Raw genomic sequence first — 20,870 nt, forward strand, 5'->3', positions numbered from 1 at the left:
ACAAGGAGCCAGAGAACTCCAGGAAAGGTTCTGACTCTGCCACATCTACCTCTGGCTCTTTATCAATCCTCAACCTGGGAATGATGTAACTTCCTCTCCAGATGGGATCAAGGATTATTCTATGTGATAAGGACATGACCTGTTTAAAGTGCTGTGAAAAAGACAGCTGGTTTTTTACCCTGACACCAAGGCCAAGGCTGTTTCCACCCCACCTCTCTCACATCTTACATTCTATTATCACTGTATATTTTTAAATGATTTATTAGTTTAAAAAAAATTGATTCTGACTTTGACAAACACCAGCTCAAAAGAGCATTTCCATATACAAAGAACAGGCAGAGGTTGGTACACGGAGCCCCAAACAGTCATAATGTACAGCTTAGCTTTTATTTTTTAAGTATATAACACATTCTTTACCACTTTCTACTCGACTTCACCTATAAAGTAAGTGTAACAATGTCTTCCCTGTCAACCTCCTGCTACTGTTTACAGATCAATCTACAAACACTTGTTAAGTGCTTAATGAATGCTAAGGACCCTAGTAGCCACTGGGAATAGAAAGGCCAGAGTTGAGGAGAGCCCTGTCCAATGAGAAAAGAATGAGAAAGTGCTTTGAGAAGTAAATGGAGTCATTTATACACAGAAGGAATGATTAGTTACTTCAACTTTCTGGGCCTCAGTGTTTCCTCTTCTGTAAAGTGAGAGGTTGGCATCCCACATTTAATGAATCTAAGGTTATTTCCAAAAGCAGGTGAAAGTCTCTACAACAATGGAGAACAAAATATTTCTACAAGGAGGTCAGACCTGGGAACACATATCTCACTTCTCTGAATAGGTGGGGCGTGCTAGGCAGAATGTTACGTATACTGCCAGATTTATACTCAGTAGAGGAGAGGCTTTTACTTAATCATTTTTCTCATAACAGAGTTTTACATTTGGGGCAAGGGGAGGAGCAAAGAAAAGGCGGATCTTTCCAGAAATGGCTATGATGTAGGAGACAAAAACAGAAGTAATTTTTTTTTAGGTGAGAGTCCAAGCTGGCTAAACCTTAGGTATACCAGTCCCACCAATATCCTTCTGCTTTTGTGACCACAGCTTGAACCAAGTTGAAAGTTCCCCAATTTGTACAGTCCTAAAAATAGACACAGCTCTACCCAAGGCACTGGCCAACATAGGCTATACCATTTTACAAATGGAGAAACTGAGGCCCAGGGAGGGAAAATGTTATTCAAAGTGACATCACTGGTCACCGTGACTTAGCTGCGTTCTCATCCTGGAGCTTCCATCAGTGCCTGGGGGTTTCTCACCTTGCAATTTGCCTCTGCCACATCAGCCCCCTTTTCCCCACTAGTGAGGTCCTTTTGGGAATCTCCATTTTGGGGCCAAAGATGCAGGCAGTTTCACTTCTTACTCATAAGGACTTTACTACAGTTTCTGCCTTCCCTAGAACTTTCCTTCTCCCTCTGCAATGTTCCTTTACCACCAAAGCTTCCTTCTTCCATTGGTGAGTGCCTGCTTTTGGGGGATGGGCCCAAGATGGCCATGTTTCACCCCCCTCTTGCTGTGTTGCTGACTCTCCAGACTTTGTCCCCATTCCCCTTCATGGGGGGCCATTATTCTCCCTTCCTTCCCTCCCTCCAGTTCCGTTTATGGATTTAAGCTCCTTGAGAACAGGGAATGGTCTTTGGCACAGTGCCCAACACATGATCGGTTCTTAATAAATGCTCATTGCCTCTGAAGCCAAGGCTAGGACACTGAGCTCCTGACTCCTTGGCCAGGGACTCCTTCCATTCCATTTTGTAGTCTCCTTTAAATCTGCAGTGCACTTGTGTTCCAGTCTTAATTAGAAAAACCAGTATAGCCAGCCTTTGAGTTCCCCAGCAAGGGCGGGGCCAGAACTCCCATTTCTGACTTGGTGAGCCATGAGGCAGCTCTTATAAGGCAGAAGCCAACAGCTTAAATACAGAGAATGCCTCAGAGCAAGTGCTGCTGAGGACATGGTCTCCTCCTGACAGCTTTCACATTGTTCTCAATGTGGTTCCTGATTACCCCCAAAAATCCTTCCACCAGAGCCACAACTAAGGTAGGGCAACAAGGGCTTTCTACCATGGTGACAAAATTTGAACTTTTTCAGTTCTTCAACAGCATAGAACTAAATGAGCTTAGCTAGTAAGACTTAATAAACTAAAAAAGAAGCTTTCTTTCTCCCAGCAGCCACCATGTCACCGGTGGGCTCTTGCTCCACCCACTGGCCCAGCTGACCCTTCTCTCTCTTTGGTTTCCCCAGCAGTTTTTGAGGACACATTTTGGGTCTTCTACTCTGGGTCTGTTCTCTGCCACTTGCCCTGGTAGAGAAAAATGTCTAGTTATCATTCTGCCTCTCAGCTCTTAACAGAGTAGCCAAAGAAAAGCCTGGGTTACCCCAATGTGGAATCCAGGCTTGTTCTAGAAGCAGAGAATATATACTCTCTGAGTTGGAGCCCACTCACTCAAGGAGTAGAGGAAAAAGTAAGTATCTCACTGCTGGGACAGGATGGTTGGTAGCAACAATAGCGCAGTGAATTATTCACATGAGGGGTTGCTGAGGGACCACCACACCTCAGGCACTGAAATGCAGCACAATGAACCTATAGAGTATAACTAAGGTGGGGTGATCATGGCTTTGTCCCAGGGTGCTGAACTTAAATCTAAACACTTGCAGTCCTTGTGAGGCTATAAACAGCAGAGCTTTGGACCCAGTTAGGAAGAATTATTTATAATAGAAAGCTACCCAGAGAGAGAGAGAGAGATCTTCCTTTCTCACTCTGCCACCCCCCAGCTGTCCACATGAATTGTATCTGAAAACAATGAGATAGTTTGTGGACACAATTGCTAAAATTGGAGGAATCATGAGCAATGAGAGGTGATGCCGGCATGGAGATTTTCAGGAAAGGGGAAGAAGGGAGATGCTTCAAACTCTGAACTGAGGAGCTTGATCCTGATTCCTTGTAAAGATCTCCAAAAGACTATTAAACGGGTGGTTTGTAGGCACTTAGAGAAGAAAACAGTCATCATTATTTCCACACAAGGTATCCACAGGACTGGTTCTTTTAAAACAAGCCACATAGAACTTCTTTTCTCTTTAGGGCTATTCAACCAGTTGGCATCATGGCATGGGGGGGAAGTGCAGGGTTGGAATCCAGGATGACCTGAGTTCAAAATTTGCCTCTGATACTCGTGTAACTCCCTAGGGTTCACCTACTGTCATGATGGATCTCAAGTATTACATGTGTGAAACCCAACATGACTACATATGTGACACAGTATGTAAGACAGGCATCCGCTGTGTCTGTAGGGGGTAGTTTTGGCTAAAGAAGGAAACCAGGCTTTGCCCCTTTCCCATAGTTCAGTCAGTCTTTGGTCCAGAAGTGAGGCTGTAGGTGACATCACATCTGAGGGAGAGTTCCTTAGGGCTGGGAGAGGGCTTTGGCCAGTCGTGGCCAAAACCAGCTCTTGGTACAGGGGTTGGTGTAGTCACAGACGGTGATGAAGCGCAGAATGCTGGGGAATTCTTTCTTCATTGCCTTGTACTTGACAGGAATCAGGCGCTTTTGGCGAGCCCCTGCAAAAGAGGCAGGTCAAGAAACTCTGTGAGGACCAGGGAGGAGTTTCCTCCAGATCTGTGCCTCCCCCCAGCACCTCCTATAGGACTAGTATACGGTAGGAGCCTAATAGTTGTTCACTTATAGATGTGTCTGTCTGAAAAGCAATGGAGGGTGGGCCCAACTCAAGGCAGGTATCCCATGCATGGGTGTGGCCACCTGGCTCAAAAGGGGAGGTGGGCACATGCCAACCCTGGCTCCCTGACTTTGACCCCTGTATCACCCAACAATCAACCAGCAATCCCAACATTTGTACTTCTGTAGCCCTGCCTCTCCCACAAAATAGCAGTCCCTAGACTAGACCTCCAGAAATCATGCTTCCCTCCATGGGGGAGTTGATAAGGTGCTCCTTGGAGGACCTCAGCCCTGGGGCTGGCCTGGCCAGAGTGAGTGAGTAAATGAAAAGATTTAGGTCACTCCAAGTAATGAAAAACCAACAGTGTTGTCAGAGAATATATAAGGACGTATGAGATTATACAAGGACACCTTGCTCCTCCTGGCAGAGAGAAAGGCATTGCTACTACTACTGTTTCTACTACTACTGCTACTGCTACTGCTACTGCTACTATTACTGCTACTATTAGTTACTTCTGCAGCTACTTTTATCACTGTTACCACCCCTACTACCACCATTACTACAAGTACCAGGGCAGAAAGCTGGGCACCAATCTGCCTACCCCACTGTCCCTATACCATGGCTATGTCTCTTCCATTCATCCACGAGGAAATCCAGGCCAATGCAGGTCTTCACTGCCTACCCACCACCCATCACTTGCCAGCTATTTCTCAGGGAAGAGTAGCCAAATCAATGCTCCCACTGCTCCTGCAGAGGGCCTGACACCAAGCTGAGTTCAAGCTGCACTGACTTCTGGTCTTCCCAGGCCAGAACTGCCCTCTCTCTGTCCTCCTAATGGGGGGATGTAATCCACAAGGGGAGACACTCTCCAGCTTTTCTATTAGGACCTGTAGAGAGAGCTCTCCCATAAGAAGTGCTTAATCAGTGCTTTTTCACTCACACATGCTTTCATTCATTCATTGTTTAGAGGAGGTGAGATAGTGGGAAATCAAAAATCCAAACCAAGAAAGTTCAAAAAAGTAGCACAGTCTGGCTTTTGGTGGGATTTGGAAACATTCAAAAACTGGAATGTACTTGTTTGGGGTCTGACCTAACCCATTCCTCTCCCCACAGGGTCACTCTGGTCACTGGCAGCTGGAGGCCCCTGAGGTGCAAGAGGAGAATATGGACAACACATTCTTCCATAAAAGCTAATTCTTATGGCCTCCAGCCAGCCAGTTATTTCTGTCACCCAGGTCAGGAGCTTGTGCACAACAGGCTGGGTCAGGCACTGAGCTAAATGCTGAGGACCAACCATGACCAAGACAAAGAGTCCTATCTGCCCTGTAGGTGCTTATATTCCACTGGAGGAAGACAGCATTAAAAAAAAGGGAGAGGGAAAGTAGGGTGCTGGGAGGTCATGTAATTGAATAAATGAATGTGTGCAGGGATCTCCAAAGGCATGCTTATTTATTATTCTGTCTGTCTCCCATTGTCCTTCTCCCTCTCCTTCCCCCCTTTGCTCTCTGTTTCTCTGTCTCTCTCTCTCTGTCTCTGTCTCTTTCTCTGTCTCCCTCCCTCCCTCTTCCCTTTCCATATTGGTGCCCCACCCCTGTGAAGCCCCCTAATCTCAGAACCCAGAAAGCTCCATCCTTCAGGTCGCTCACAGGGGCTGCTCACCTGGACATAAGCTAAGAGCAAATTTGGTCTGGAAGTCACATTCGTTGCTCTGCAGGTATTCATCAGAAATGACAACAACCATCCTTCGACACCTGGAGAGAGGCAGAGGTAGTTTGGAAGCAACTATTGCCTCACGAAGACCCTAGTTCAAATCTGGTCTCAGATACTAACTAGCTCTGTGATCCTAGGTCACCGAACCTTTGTTTGCCTCAGTTTTCTCGACTCTAAAGTGGGGATAATAAAAATGACAAGGTTGTTGGAAGGGTTAAATGAGATGATCGTTGTCAAGTGCTTAGCACATAGCAGGAGTTTAATAAATGCTAAAAGAAAAACTGACTGACCAGTCTTTGAGAACTGTCCAACATGGAGAGACTCGGTGACTCTCCCCAAGTCACACAGCTGGGATAGGTCAGACTCAGGACTTGAACCCAGGTTTTCCTCACTCTGGGGTCAACTGTCTACCCACTAAGCGAAGCTACCTTTCTTCAGTCACAGATTTAGAAGTGAAAGGAATCTTAGGGGTCAGCCCCCTTATTTACAGAGGACACTTAGGCCCAGAGTGGCTGCGATGTGCACACGGTAGTAATATGTTAAAGCAGCGTTAGTAGCGAAATGAGAATCCAGCTCATTTGCCTCCAAATCCTCTTTGCTCTGCCTGCTAGACTCATCTGCTCATTGACTCTACCGATACTCACATGGGAGGTTTAGAGCTGACCAAGAGGAACAAAGTGGCTGCCTTGAGGGCAAGGGGTTCCCCCTCACTCAAGGCTGAAAGGCCACTTCGTGGTTTTGTGGTAAGAGGAAGGGGTTGGACTCCAGGGTCCCTGAGTTCTCTTCTAAAAGCAACATTCTGTGACTGAAATGGGCAGGGCAGGTATGACTGTCCTCATTTTACAGATAGGAACACTGAGGCCAAGTCACACAGTGAGTTCACAGCAGAAGAGAGACCTGAAGGTAAGTCTCTTGATATCTGAAGCAGGGCTCTACTCACTCTCCCAGATCCTCCCCACTTCCCACTGACCTCTTTTCAATGAGCTCACTGGTGATGGACCAGATACAAGTGCCAGGCAGGACATCCCGATCCGACACACACAGCTTCAGCCGGCAGTCAGTTTGCTCCAAACGCTGAATCATCTCATGAACAAACTCAATGTCACTGGGACAGTAGCAGATGAAGGCATCAAAGAGTTCTGGCATTTGTCCTGAGGGGTGGGGGTGGGAGTGAGAGAAGGTCACAGGTCAAGGGTCAGGAACCCAGGAGAAGGTTGAAGGCCAACCCAGATCCCCACTGCCATCTTCCCATCAGCCCTGCTTCTGAGGTCACAAGGATAGAGACAGGGACAAAAACATTCCTTTGGATCTCAAGCAAATCATTTAATCTTTCTCAACGTCAGCTACTGTAGGGTCCCAATTGGTGAAAGCCATAACAAGGAAACAGTGACCAGCACACAACCTTGAGTGCCTGGGCATTTAGCCAACAGTGCTGGCATGATCCCTAGATATCTGGGAACTGGCTCAATACTATGTATAAACTAAAGTATTAGCCAAAACATTAACTAGGCAGAACCCCCCCAGTTATCCACTGATCCTCAGGGAAGTGCCCTGTAACTCCTCCCTTTGTCTGACTTCTAGAATTACTGGGGGGCTTTTTCAGGATTTTTGTGGGGACCCACCACCCCAGACTGCCCTTCTTTGTGAGTATCCACGGAATCATTACAACTTCTCCTAAAATCATATTGGAACTCCTGGTCTCTTCTTCAGTATCTACTTGCCCCACTGTTTGGGCAGAGGTAGCAGGGGGAGGTTTGGGGGAGGTAGCAGGTTCCCTAGGTGGGGGAATTCTGGACCTTACAGCTGCCATAATAAAATTGGATAAAGTTGTCTTAAAAGAAAAACAACAAATTCTCCATTATATTTAAATGGTGGTATGAGTCAATTAAAAACTTTAGCTAATCCATACAATGATCCCAGACAACTTTAGAACTTAGGATGAAAAATCCAATCTCCAATGAAAGAACTGATGGGGTCTGAATGCAAATCAAAGCCTACTTTGTTTACTTCCTGAAGTCTATGTTTTCTTTCATAACATGACTAATATGGAAATATGTTTTGTGTGACTTACACATGTATGACCTATATCAAATTGCTTACCTTCTCAGTGAGGGAGGTGGGAAGGGACAGAGGGAATTTGGAACTCAAAATTTTTAAAGCAAATGTTAAAAATGGTTTTTCCATGTAACCGGGGAAAAATAAAATACTAAATGGGAAAACCCAGTTGAAAACTTCAGCTAATCCAGGAATCGTGTTGGTTTTGGAATTCTTTTTCTGATTCATCCATTAATTCCATTCTGTTCAGATCACTGTTAGAAGAAGCCTATATTCCCTGAGGACACATGATGGCCAGAGGAGGGTGAGGGGAGAAGTTGGCTTGGCTTTGTCAAACATTATCTGCCAAGACAGCACACCACATGTGGCTGATCCTTAGTTGAAGGGAGTGTCCAACCCCAGTCATCCCAGCTGTAAAAACCTAAGCCTCCCTGTATCCTCCAAGGCGGGTTTAGGAAAGGCTTTTTTCCCTGGCCTCTCCCCCGGTTTCCCTCTGCCCCATTACCCCGTGGGTCATCCAGAATGGTGATGCCTGCCAGCTCTGATGTCTGAGGGTTGCTGCTATCCACAGCAGGCACCTGCAGAGGCTTTTCTGCTTCCTCCTCCCTCTGTTTCTTCAGGTATTTCTTGCAGTCCTCATCTGTGAGGAGAGAGACAACAGGTTCACTACAGCTTCCCTGCGTTTGGACTCCATGACAGCATAGTGAGGCCCTGGTAATGCAGGAAGCCTTCCCCAGCCCTCCTTAATCTGACTGTCCAGCCACCCAGTCTAGATCTTGTTTGTAGAGAGCTGCTTGCATGTGCTCTCCCCCAGCAGAAGGTGAAGGGCAGCGGCTGGTTTGGGGTTTTTGTCTTCTGTTGTTTTGTTTTTGCCTTCTTTGTATCCTTAGCACAGTGCTAAGTTACGGCGGCTTTATGATTCAGCCCAAATCCCAGCTTCTGCAGGAAGCTTTGCCCAGTCTCTCCTCTGCCTCACAATCAGCTTACCTCCCATCTACACTGCACACACCTTGCGTGTTCCTAGTACTTCGATGCAGTCTAGCCCCATACAGTTCCTGGAAACCAGGGGCTGTTTTTGCCTTACTTCGTATACCCAGAAAGTTCCTGGCACACATTTAGGAATGAATAAATGACCCACTTCTCTCCTGGGTCATTAACAGTGTATTTTAGGGAAAGTTCGGAGGGTTCCAGAAAGCCTTATAACTGAGGGAATGAATTTGCCCTATCAGAATTTCATCATTGGGGAGATTCTTGACAGATCCATCTACTTACAAAGCAGGAAACTGAGACCCAAGAAGATTCTGTGCCCAAGGTTACAGAGGCAGGAAGTGGCAGAGCTGAGATGCAAACCTGCAACTTTCAGTTCCAAAGGCCGCGCTGCTTTGGCTCTACCCCACCGACTGAGACAAGGAAAGGTTCCATGATTCATCCATTATCGTCATACAGCTGGGAAGGGTCAGAGGCAGGACTGGCCCCAGATCCAACTGCCCACCAGGCTTAATTCTACTCTCCTCCCAGCCCTGTAATCCTCAGACCAAACACATGGACACAACAGAGCTGACACAGAGATTCCACCTCTCTATTGGAAGGCTAGGGGGCTTCCTGAAAAGAGGTATCAGTGTGACCTTAGGCAAGTCATCTCCCCTCTCTGGGACTGAGTTGTAAAATGAATTCAATGATCTCTAAGCATCTTTCCACTTCTAACATTCTGAGACCCCAAATGAGCCTCTCATTGAGATTTCTCCTAAAAATCCTGGGTCATATTTCTCTGGTCCTGAACCATGTCTCCTGCCTCTATTTAGACACTGTAAACTCCGGAAGGGCGGATGGGTTACTACAGATCACAGAATAGAGGGCTGGGAAGGCTAACAGGGCAAACAGATCAAGACCAGGCCCCGACCCAGGCCATCCCCACTGCTCATTCCTCTCACCTCTTCCATTTAAACTCAAGAATTTCCTTCTTCCTGTTTCCCTCTCAGCCCAGCCTCACCCCTTAGGAAGGTGTGCCCCTTCCTGAAATCACCTTACATGGACTTTGCCTAAACTCACATGCAGATATGTAGGACCATGAGATGGGAGCTCTTTGAAGCCCAGACTGCTGCCTTTTGGCCTTTAAAAATCAAGGGTCTGCACAGAACTTAGCCTGAGGAAGGGGCTGAACACATGTGACTGAATGAGTGAGTGGGGCAAGCTGGCAAAAGCCTTTGGAGTGTCTGGTGGGCCAAATACAAGGTAGTCTGGGAAGAGATGAATGAATGAGTGAACAAATGAATGAGTGAATGAATGAAGGAATGAGGGAGGGAGGACTGAATGGCAGAAGAAAGTGACTTGAGGAATGAATGAACCCACATCTTCAGTTAATGGGGAGAATCATAGACCAGCTTTTTGATCAGGCTTTTCTCTTTCAGAAGTTTTCCAATTACTTCAATTAACTTTTCTTTTTGCTCTGGATAATCAAAAGTTAATTCTACATAGAGTGAAACCAGTTTAATGAAAACCTGAGGCAGCTGTGGGCACCCTCCCACCCCAGGGTAGGAGACTCCTACTTAGACAGCTTCCCCCAACCCCCAGACCCAGACCCAAACCCAGACACACACACACACACACACACACACACAGATACATAGAGACAGACAGACACATACACGCAGACAGACAGACAGAGACACACACACAGACACAGAGACACACAGATACATAGAGAGACACAGACACATACAAACATAGACAGAGACACACACACATACACACACACACACGACTGGCCCTCCCTCTGCCCATTCACCCTTCTCTATTCCCACTCTACTGCTTTGTCTCATCCATGTGAGCTGCCCTGGTAACCATTGTGTGTGTGACCAGATGCCTGCTTGTGCCACTCTGGGTCTCTAGCCCTAATGGGGCCCCCTGAGGGTAGGCAGGCTGGATTGATTCATCTATCTTGCTCTAAGCCAAGGCAGCAGTTGGTGGGCTGTGATAAAGAAGACTGAACTCAGCCTCTAGGCTCCATGCCCCTCCCAGCTGCTCCTTGGAACATCCTTATTTCTTCTGAGAAACCAGGGCCAGCCCCCCAGTTCCTCACTCAGAACCCCAGGAACAATTGTGACCCCAGCCTCTTCTTAGTTACTTAGCAGTAACTAAGCCCTGCTGTTTCTGCCTCAGTTGGGCCTCTCAAAGTGCTCTCATTTCCATTTCTTTGTTACTCCTGCAATATGTATGAGCTCTAATGAGCCTGGGATAAGTGGGGCTTAGCTTCTGTCGCTACAGGTGGGCCAGCCTCTCTCCTCCTCCCTTCCCAGAGGCAGCAGTCCCTCTCTGATTTATCTGGGTAACACCTTCTCTCCTGACAACACCTCTTTGGCTGAGCAGAAGAACATGGGCCCCCAAATGCTGTGTACTGGGGAAATGACCACCAAGGGCCCGGCCAACACTGGGTGGTTATCAACCCCTATGTCCCTGGGGCAGGATCCATGAACCTGTGTTTTTTAAACAATATTCTGACAACCATATTTCAATATAATTATTTTCCTTTGTAATTCTAAGTGTTTTGTGCATACATGGTTCAGAGAAGGGATCCAGTCACCAGACTGTTGCCCAAAGAGCCCATGGCCCAAATGAAGAAGATTCCTTGAGTTCTGTTCTGTCTCCCACTCAATTGCATTTGTCTTTATTACTATTTACTACTGTCTTCATTACTGTTAGATTACTGTCTTAATTATTTCATGGGAGGCTAGGTGGTGCTGCAATGGAAAGAGCTAGAGTCAGGAAGACTCCTTTTCCTGAGTTCAAATCAAACCTCAGACACACTGGCTGTGTGACCCTGGGCAAGTCACTTCACTCTGTTTGCCTCAGTTTCCTCATCTGTAAAAGGAGCTGGAGAAGGAAATGGCAAACCACTCCAGTATCTTTGCCAAGAAAACCCCAGATGGGTCACAAGGAGTTGGACATGACTGAAATGATGCAATGACAACAACTTCTCACTGGATTTTAAATGATAATCCTATCACAAAGGAGATCTGAGGGTTGGCCCTGCTTGGTGCTGGTCACTCCAGCTGCCCAGACTGCCATCCTTTTGGTTTGATTCTTGTCACAGATGACGGTGATTGTGCTATTGTCCGTCTTGATGCCTCTCATCTCTCTCCCCAATCTCATCTTCTTTGTGGATTCTGTGGTCTCCAAAGTCACTCTCAACTCTACACTGATGAGCCTGATGGCAAACTGATCTGTCTCAAATACTCCCCTGGTCAATAATATTCAATGGCTTCCCATTCCTGGGCAAATTCTCAGACCCTGCAGATCAACCTTAGTATTATTTTATCATTATTATTGTTATTTAATCAAATCTGAGGTTCCATTGATATGGGTAACTCACATCAAGGAAACTCCTACCAGTGAAGATCTAGAAATTGTTTTGGAATTTCTAGTCTCAGAGTTGCTGGGTGCACTGAGAAGCTGTGTCCAAGGTTATCCAGTTAGCATGTCTAGGGATGGACTTGAACTCAGGTCTTCCTGACTTCACGTTGACTGTTCACTACATCTCTGCTGCCACTCTAAAAGCATACCATGTGGCTTATGGTCTCTCAAACACAGCCTTATGCCCATTTCCATATGAAATTGTGGCATCTTTCAAGAATGATCTCAAATCATAAGATTTAAACCTTCACAGGATTGGAGAGAGGAAACCCAGAGGAATAAAGGACCCAGATACTTTGTGTCTGACCTGTCTGGGCTTTGAATCCAGGAGCCCTCACTCTTTTTAACACACCACTAGTGATGTCTGCTCCCAGGAGCCTTCCTGGGTCTCCTGGCTAGATGTGCTCCCTTCCTCCTCTGAGGGCCCCTAGAAACTCTGAACCCCTCTTAGGACACAGTACTTGTCACACTAAGCACCATGAGAGTGCTGGTAAATGTTTAACAACCAGCTCTTTGAAAAAAAATATATGCATGAAACGTTTTAAGTTTAATTTTCATTATTACCATTTCCCTCCATCACTTTCTTAAATTTAGACAATCAACAAGACAATAAGTCGTCTGATTAGATAACGTTGGCTGATTTCTGGGATGTAAATACTCAGACTGAAAATTTAACAATCAGCCCTTACAGCTCCTGCACACTTATCTTTTGCACTTAATGCTCATTTTCCACTTACAATTTAATTCGCTGTGTCAACCCAAACTCTTTGATAATAAGAGGGGCCCTTTATCTAGGGATTCTCAGGGTTGTGAAGCAGTTTACAGACTGTCTTCATTGGGGACGCCCACTCCGTCCTTGGACACATTCTTTCCTGGCCTGCTCTCCCTCCTAATCTCTGCCTCTTTGGCTTCTGTGGCTTCCTTCAAGCCCCCACTAAAATCCCACCTTCTGTAGGATGCCTTTCTTCATCCATCAAAATCCCAGCACCTTCCCTTCTTCCTATTTATTCTGTCCATTGCTTGTTTGTACCTATTTGTCTGCTAGTTGTCTCTCCATTAGATTGAAGGCTCCCGAGGACAGGAGCTGTCTTTTGTCTCTCTTTGTATCCGTAGTGATTGCACAGTCCCTGGCACTAAATAAGTGCTAAACAATTTCTGATGACAACCAGGTGTTACTGATTATCTCCATTTTACAGATGAGGGAGTTGAGGCCCAGAAAAGTGAATTGACTTGCCCAGCTTCACACAACCAGTGTATATTAGAGGCGGGGTCTCCTGACTCCAAGGCCAGTGCACTATCCACTGTAACAAACTGTGTTTCAGCATCAGTACACTTTTGCTGTACATCTGACACAGAACTGTGTGTTACACATGGCAGCTACCATCAGTATCTACTGAATGAACAAATGTGAATGGGACAACATAGTATGCACTCAGTGAACAAATGTAGGAATGAATGGGACAACAGTATACACTCACCACAGGCTGACTTCAGATGGTGACAAAATTCTAGAATGTGTTATGAGAGATGGTTTCTAAGCACTAGGAAGGAAAAATGGTGATCTCTACGGGTCAGCATGGGTTCATTCTAAAACAAGCCATACCAGTTGGTCTAAACCAGCTTCCTTCTTTGACAAGGTGACTCACCAGGGTAGCTCTGAGGAATTATGGATTTCAAAGCTCTGGATTTCAGAATGTCATCAAAGGGTCTCTTAGAATATCTTTGTGGACAATATGGAGAGATGTGAATTGGGGGAAAGCACTTTTAGGTAGCCTGAGAATTAATGGAACCCAAAGAGGGTGGATTAATGGGCTCAGGTGGATATGGAGGGAAGTCTCTAATGAAAATCTGTCTTTGGATTTTATCTTTATCCTGGTAGTTAATAAAGTATTTAGAAAGCTCCCAGATCAATTTGCCATATGAACAGTTAGAAAGGAAAGTTATCACTGGATAACAGAATCAGGATCTCAAAGGCGGTAAGGAAGCCACTAGACATACAGTGGAAGCGAATTGAGCCTGGCTTCCCTAGGTCCCAGATACTCTGAGCAGTAGGTCAAAGTTCAAGATGCAGAGTTCTGCTGGATAACACTTGGAGTGATCCAAAAGTGGAAATGGGCTGCCTCCATAAATGAGTCCCCGTTCACTGGAGCTCTCCAAGCAGAATCTCAGTGTCAGAGAGGTTATAGTGGAGATTTCTGCTCTGGTATGTGTTAGAAGGTAAGCTCCTGGAGGGTAGAGACTACTTTGGTTTAGGTTTTTTTGCATCCATTTGGTATAATGACTTTCATACAGAAGGTGCTGAATAAATGCTTTCTTGATTGAACAGAAGGAGTTTTAAGGACCTGTCCAACCCTGTGATCATGCTTACAGAAGATGCTGTGTGACCACAGGACATTTCACCTCTTAGAGCCTCAGTTTCCCCATCTGTAAAATGGAGATAAAAATACCTGTAGAACCTACTACACAAGGTGATTGTGAAGTTCAAATGAGATGTCTATCAAGCACTTTAAAAGTGTGAAAACTGTGAGAGAAATGACAGCCAGGTCAACAAGCATTAAGAGCCAACTATGTGCCAAACACTGTGCTAAGCACTGACCATACAAAGAAAGACAAAATACAGCCCCAGCCCCCAGAAGCTCACAGGTTAAAGGAGGAGACAATACACTGACAAAGTGTGGACAGACAAGGAATATGCAAGATACACTGAAGATAATCTCAGAGGGAAGACACAAGCATCAGAGAGGGTGGGGGGTAGCCTGGAAAGGCTTATTGAAGAAAGTAGAGTTTGAGTTGGCACTTGAAGGAAGCCAAGAGGTGGACATGAGAAGTAGAACATTACAGGAATGAGAGACAGCCAGTGCAACATCATGGAGAGTATGTAGTGTGTGAAAGACCAGTGTCACATAGAAGGCAGTGGAGAGTGGAAAGGAGTTAAGGTCAAATTCCAAAGAGCTTTGTATACCAAACAGAAGATTTTGTATTTGATCCTGGAGATGATAGGGAGCCACTGGAATTGACTGAATTAGGGTGGGGGAGAAGATGGTCAGACCTGCACTTTAGTAATATCACTTGGGCATATTGGCTTATCACTATCACCACCACCATCAACACCACAGTCACCACCACGATCAACACCACCATTGCCATCACCACCACCATCACCACCTCTACCACCATCATCTCATCACTAGTGAGCTCTTCAAGGTGTCCATCTTAAGGCAAGAGAACCACTTGGAGATTTAAAAAAGAATCCTGCCCTGGGCAGAGGTTTGGACTAAATGACCTCTTAGGTACTTTTCAACTCTGAGATTCTATGACTATTTGTTGCCCATCCCCCTCTTTAGGTTAACAATGACTCTTTCAACTCAAGCTAATGTTCAATCCATTGCCTGCTTCCTCTCTCTTTTCCTAACATATCCTGCACCTCAGAGTTTCCAGATCAAGGTGCTACATGGAGTTGACAGGAGGGTCCCAATTCTAAGAGCCAAATAAGAGATCTAGAGGACCTGCAGGAAAATAGGGGGCCAAAGAGAAAAGCTCAGGCTCATAGATATTGGGAGTGATACAGCAGAAAAGTACTGAGTGTGGGGTACCATGACCTGGGTTCAAATTTTGCCTCTGTTGCTTATGACCTGGGTGATATGGGGCAAGGCACTTTCCTTCCCTCCTGGGGCTTCAGTATTTTTATCTGTAAAAAAGGAGGAGTTGGCCTAGACTTTTAGGTCTCATTCAGTTTTAAGTCTCTGACCTCTGCTCTACAAAGGCTTCCCATTTCCTAGGTCTCCACTGAGGTCAGAGCAGGCTTCTTAGAAGGATCTCCTTGGCAGACTGGTGAAACTTAGGGACCCTTCTCAGAATCATGCCCTTAAATTATTGAAGAAAATGCTAAATTTCAGTTAAAGGTTGGTGAAAATTAAGCTACAATTTTTTCCCACCCATATTCAGGGACTCCCCGAAGTTTATCCACAGACCCCTTGGGAGTCCATGGACACTAAGTCTGTGTCAGAAGGACTCTGCTTTTTGGAGAGTCCATAGAAAATTAAATCAAATAAAGCATTTACTAAGCACCTATTTTATGTGTTGAAAAGAGAAGCCTTCTCACTGAAAGGAAGCCCACTCACTACCCTGTCCTCTAGATCAGTAAGCCTACTTCCTGTCTAAGTTCAATCAGGACCACACACCTCTTCAGTCATGTCTTTGAGGCCATTCTAGAAGCTCTAACTTCTCTCTTCCCTATCTCACATCACTGCTGCCTTCTGCTGCCATCTTCTCCTTCACTCCCTCCTCACAGAAAGAGGGCGCCCTTCTCCTCGATAATGCAAATTCCTCTCCAGGCACAAGTGATCCATTCCATTCCATCTTCTCCAGCAGATCACCCCCTCCATCATCCCTACACTCTCTCTCTCACCTTCAGTCTCTCTTATCAGCTACATCCCTACTGCCTACAAACATGTCCACATCTCCTCCATCCTCAAAAAGCCCTCACTTGATCTAACCATCCTGTCTTACTGTAGTCCCATAGATCTAAACTCTTGAGAAAGCCATCTACAATAGATGCCTCTACTTTTCTCTAATGCCTACCTTTTTGCAGACTGCCTTCCAAACACATCGTTTGACTGAAAATATTTTCTCCAAGGGTCCTCATGCGCTGTTAATTGCTTAAGTCCAGTGGCCTAAATCCTCCTTGTCTTTGACATCTCTGTAGCCTTGGACCCTATCAATCACCCTCTTCTTGCCACTCTCTTGGATTTCAGTTTTCATGTTTCAGTTTTCACCTAATCTGCTGGTTGCTCCTTCTCTGGCCTTTACTGGATCCTCACTCAGGTCAGGCCCATAAGGACAGGTATCCCCCGAAGAAGCTCTGTCATGGGACCTATGTCTCCTCTAGAGCGGGGCGGGGGGGGGGGGGGGGGGGGGGGGGGGGGGGGGGAGGGGAGAACCTTTAGCCTCAAGGCCACAAGTGGCCTGCTCTGGACTATTTCACTTGGTGATGTCCTCCTCTTGTCGAATTCCAATTACCATCTCCAAGCAGATGATTCTCAGCTCTATGTGTCCAGTACTAAGCTCTCTCCTGACTTCTATTTTCTCATCTCCAACTGCCAAGTGGACATCTCAAACTGGGAGTCCCAAAGTAGCTTCAGCTCAGCATGTCCAAAATGGAACTCACTCTATTCCCCACCCCACCAGCTCTCCTCTCCTCCCAACAGGCCCCTCCTCCCCTGATGCCATCCTCCCACTCACAAATGGCTCCCAATCCAGGTATCATCCTGGACTCCTCCCTCTCACCAACTTCCTATATCCAATTAGTTGCTGAGTCCTGTCAGTTCTAACTTTTCTGGTCACTTCTCTCTGACATGCCTCCTTTCCTCTGATACTGAAAATACTGATACAGACCCTCATCCCTTCATGCCTGGGCTATTGCCATGGGTTGCTGATCGCTCTCCCTGCCTCAAGTCTCTCCCCACTCCAGGTCACCTTCCACTCAGCCATCAAATTCACCTTCCTAAAATGCAGGTCTGGCCCTATCACTCCCCTGCTCAACAAACTCCAGCAGCTCCCATTTACAGCCAGGATCAAGCACAAAGTCCTCTGATTGACTCTGAAAGCCCGTCATAACCCAGCCCCTTCCGACCTTTCAAGGGTTGTCTTACATCTTACCGGCTCCATGATCCAGTGACAGACCTCTCTGATGTTCCTTGTACAGGGCCCTCTATCTCCAGTTGTCACTGGGTGTCCCCCATGCCTCGAACTTACTCCTTCCTCATCTCTGCCTCCTAACTTCCCTGGTTTCCTTCAAGTCTCAGCTAAAGCCCACCTTCTGCGCAAAGCCTTTCCCAGGCCTCCCTGATCTTTAGGCCCTCCCTCTGGGAGTATCCCCAATGTATCCTGCATGTAGCTTGTCTGTCTAGAGATGTTTGCATCTTGTCTCTCCCATTAGACTGGGTCAGCAGAGTGACATGTAGCCTGAAAGGCTTGGTCTGCACTGAGTGGTGTAGAATACAGTAATGAGAGGCCATGGTGCCTCTGTTCCACCCCTGTCGGACCTCGTGGGGTGTATTGTGGTCAGCTGGAGGCACCATGGTTTAGGAATTGCATCGACGGATCGGAGGGGTCAGGGAGGCAGGGAAACATGGCGGAGGGGAAAGCAGAAAGGGTCAGGGGATTAGTAGGACAGGTCCAGGCCAGTGGGGAACGGTGGAGGGGGACCCCGAAGGGGCATGGGCAGTCTGGAGCCCCAGCCAGGGCTTAGCGCCGGTTCCTCCCCACTTTGAGGGCAGGTGTGGGTTGCCTCCCACCCAGTCTCTCCCCCAACCCCTTACCGATGCTGGGCCGCAGGTCCTCGAGCACGTCCAGACGCTCTAGTTTGGCCAGCTTCTCCAGGAGGCAGCCCACGGTGGCCCGCTCCCGCGACTGCCAGCAGTCCAGGAGGCGGCGGGTGGGGTCGGGCTGCGTCTGCAGGTTTATGATCTCCAAGTACTCGAAGCCCAGCTCCTCGGCCAGCGCGGGCCAGTAGGCTGACACCTGCGTGGGAGGGTTGAGGTACAACGACAGACGGCTCCTCACCCTGAAGTTGAGAGCCACCAGGGGCACGTCGTACATCTCGGGGACCGTGGCCATGGCCTTGGCCGTGACAGCTCGGCTGGGGCTGGCGCTGGCCATGGTGGGCTCGGGCTGGGGCGCGGGCGCGGGTTCCGACTACTTCCCCATCCCGCGGAGGCCGCAGCCGCCTCCTCTTTTTCCTCCTTCTCCTCGTCCTCCTCCGCCTCGTCCGGTTTCACTTTCTGTGCTCGCACCGCCCCGTCCGCCGCGCAGTTCGGTCCGGTCCTCCTCCCCTTCCCGCCCCCGGCACATCTGGCCCCCAGCCATACTACCCAGGGCAAGCTGGACCCAGGGAGTGGAAAACTATAGCCCTGTACTCTCTCCCTTTAGGCCTCTGGGGCTCCCGGGGAAGAGGGGACTCAGGGAGGTGGGGAGAGTAGAAGCCCCCGGACCCAACCTCCGCGCCCGGCAGCACGCAGGGGCGGAGCTGGTGAGCCTGTACACGGAAGAACCTGGAAAGCAGCTCTGGCTCCCAGTCCCTGGGGTCCCCCTGAAGTCTCTCGGGTTACGGGAGGGGAGATACGAAGACGTTAGCAAGGTTGAACCGAGGAGGTGAGGAGAAAATTCACATTTGGCTGGCTAGTCTGCCGAGGTGGGGAGGGTGGAAACCTGAAGTGTGGTGGAGGGCGACTTGGTCAGATGTGCTTCCTATTCATTCCTGGCTGTCTACTGTCATCTCTCTCGAAGGATATCAGGATAGGTCTTGTGCTTTTGGCCAGGTTTCCCCAGCTCCCAAGGGGTGCACCTCTGGAGGACTTGGGAGGTAGGAAGAGGGGACCCTAGGAGAATCTCAGAGTTGGAGGGGACCACTTCGGAAATCGACTATCCTAACCCATATGCGACCACCGATTTACCTTTACAACCTCTCACCACTTTCTAACCTCCTTAAACACAGTTGGATGCTACAACAAGCATTTATTAGGTTCATTCTATATACTAGACCCTTTAGAGATAGGAGTGTAGTGTGCGTTCATCCTTCGTTGCCAAAGAAGACCATACCATCGGAGAAATGAGGACATGACTTGCACTTGACTTTGCTTTGAGTGAGGGAGGGCTGTGCAGGTCACCAGCCTCACTTTTCCTCCAGAGCCATCTGAATCCAGTGACCAGACATTCATCAGGATGACTGGAGATGACCCAGGATGAGGCAGTTGGGATTAAGTGTCAAGTGTCTGTAAAAGATAAAACAATCCCTGCTTTCAACTGGTACCTATATAAGTTCATATAGCATTAATATAAAATGAATAAACAAAGATATACAAAATAATAGAAAGTAGTTAGGGAAGGAGGGCACTCACATGTGGAGGAATTAATGTAATGCTTGATTGGAATCTTGAAGAACTAAAGAGACTACGAAAAAGGGACAAGGAGAGAACAAACTACTTTTTAAGGGCCTACTACTACTTTACAAATACGAGTTAATTTGATTTGACTCTCAAGGCAACCTTGTGAAGTACGTGCTATTATGATACCCATTTTTCAATTGAAGAAACCGAGGCAGAGGTTAAGTGACTTGCCAGGGTCACGCAGCTTCTGGGTGTCTGAGATCAAATTTGAACTCAGGTCTTCCTGACTCCAGGCTCAACATTCTCTCTACTGTTCCACCTAACTGCTCTGCAGGGAGTTCTCACTTGCATTCCATGACTGTCAAAGGCACAAAGTTGAGAGATGGAGTGTCCTGTATGAGGAACACAAAGAGAGGCCTCTTGGGCTAGATCAAAAAGTGGGCTGAAGACAGGAGGGAGAGTAAGGCCCACTGAGATGGGAAACACAGGTTGGGCCAGGTTATAAAGGGCTTTGAAAATGAAACGGAGGAGTTTCTTTGATTCTAGAGGCAACAGAAAGCCATTGGATTTGATCGAGTAGGGAAGTTACATCATCAGCTCTCTTCTTACAAAAAATTGCTTTGGTAGCTAGTCAAATAAACAGGGATTTATTAAGCACCCACTATGTGTCAGACACTGTATATTATACCAATTTTACAATAGAGGAAACTGAGGCAGACAAGTGACTTACCTAGGGTCACACAGCCATTAGGTGTCTGACTTTGGATTTCAACTCAAGTTTTCTTGACTCCAGACACCTGACTTCTTATATCACTTAGCTGCCTTAGTGCCATTTAAGGGATCTATCTAAGGTGCTAAGGATGATTATTCCACTTCTTGCAATGGGTAGGAAGTTTTCTTGTACTGTGCCTATATTGTTTGTAAATATAAAGAAAGACGGAACATTGCCCAATACCTTTAAGGAGGCAAATACAATATTCATTTGAAAACCAAGTAAAGATAATACTAAAAATGAAATCTATAGCCCAATTTTGCAAATGAATATGAATGCAAAAATAATAAATACTAGGAAATTAAATACAGCAATAAATT

The 20,870-nt window shown here is 46.9% G+C and overlaps 2 protein-coding genes across 2 annotated transcripts in view; one reads left to right on the forward strand and one right to left on the reverse strand.

Annotated features, from left to right (window-relative positions):
* Positions 1 to 245: 245 nt before the first annotated feature.
* MYD88 (MYD88 innate immune signal transduction adaptor) lies at positions 246 to 18,674 on the reverse strand. The gene is made up of 5 exons (XM_072598991.1): positions 18,213 to 18,674; positions 7,988 to 8,122; positions 6,398 to 6,578; positions 5,377 to 5,468; positions 246 to 3,601 (listed from the first exon to the last, which is right to left on the reverse strand). Exons 1-5 carry the CDS (start codon positions 18,550 to 18,552, stop codon positions 3,447 to 3,449), a joined length of 903 nt encoding a protein of 300 aa, XP_072455092.1. The 5' UTR covers positions 18,553 to 18,674; the 3' UTR covers positions 246 to 3,446.
* Positions 18,675 to 18,807: 133 nt separating this feature from the next.
* The window catches only part of HESX1 (HESX homeobox 1), a 28,738-nt gene continuing 26,675 nt past the window's right edge, over positions 18,808 to 20,870 (forward strand). The window contains exon 1 of the mRNA XM_072598992.1: positions 18,808 to 19,044. The gene's annotated coding sequence lies outside the window, so the exon portion shown is untranslated. The remainder of the gene's footprint in view (positions 19,045 to 20,870) is intronic.

The sequence above is a fragment of the Notamacropus eugenii genome, chromosome 3 (genome assembly GCF_028372415.1).
Source record: "Notamacropus eugenii isolate mMacEug1 chromosome 3, mMacEug1.pri_v2, whole genome shotgun sequence".
NCBI lineage: Eukaryota > Metazoa > Chordata > Mammalia > Diprotodontia > Macropodidae > Notamacropus > Notamacropus eugenii.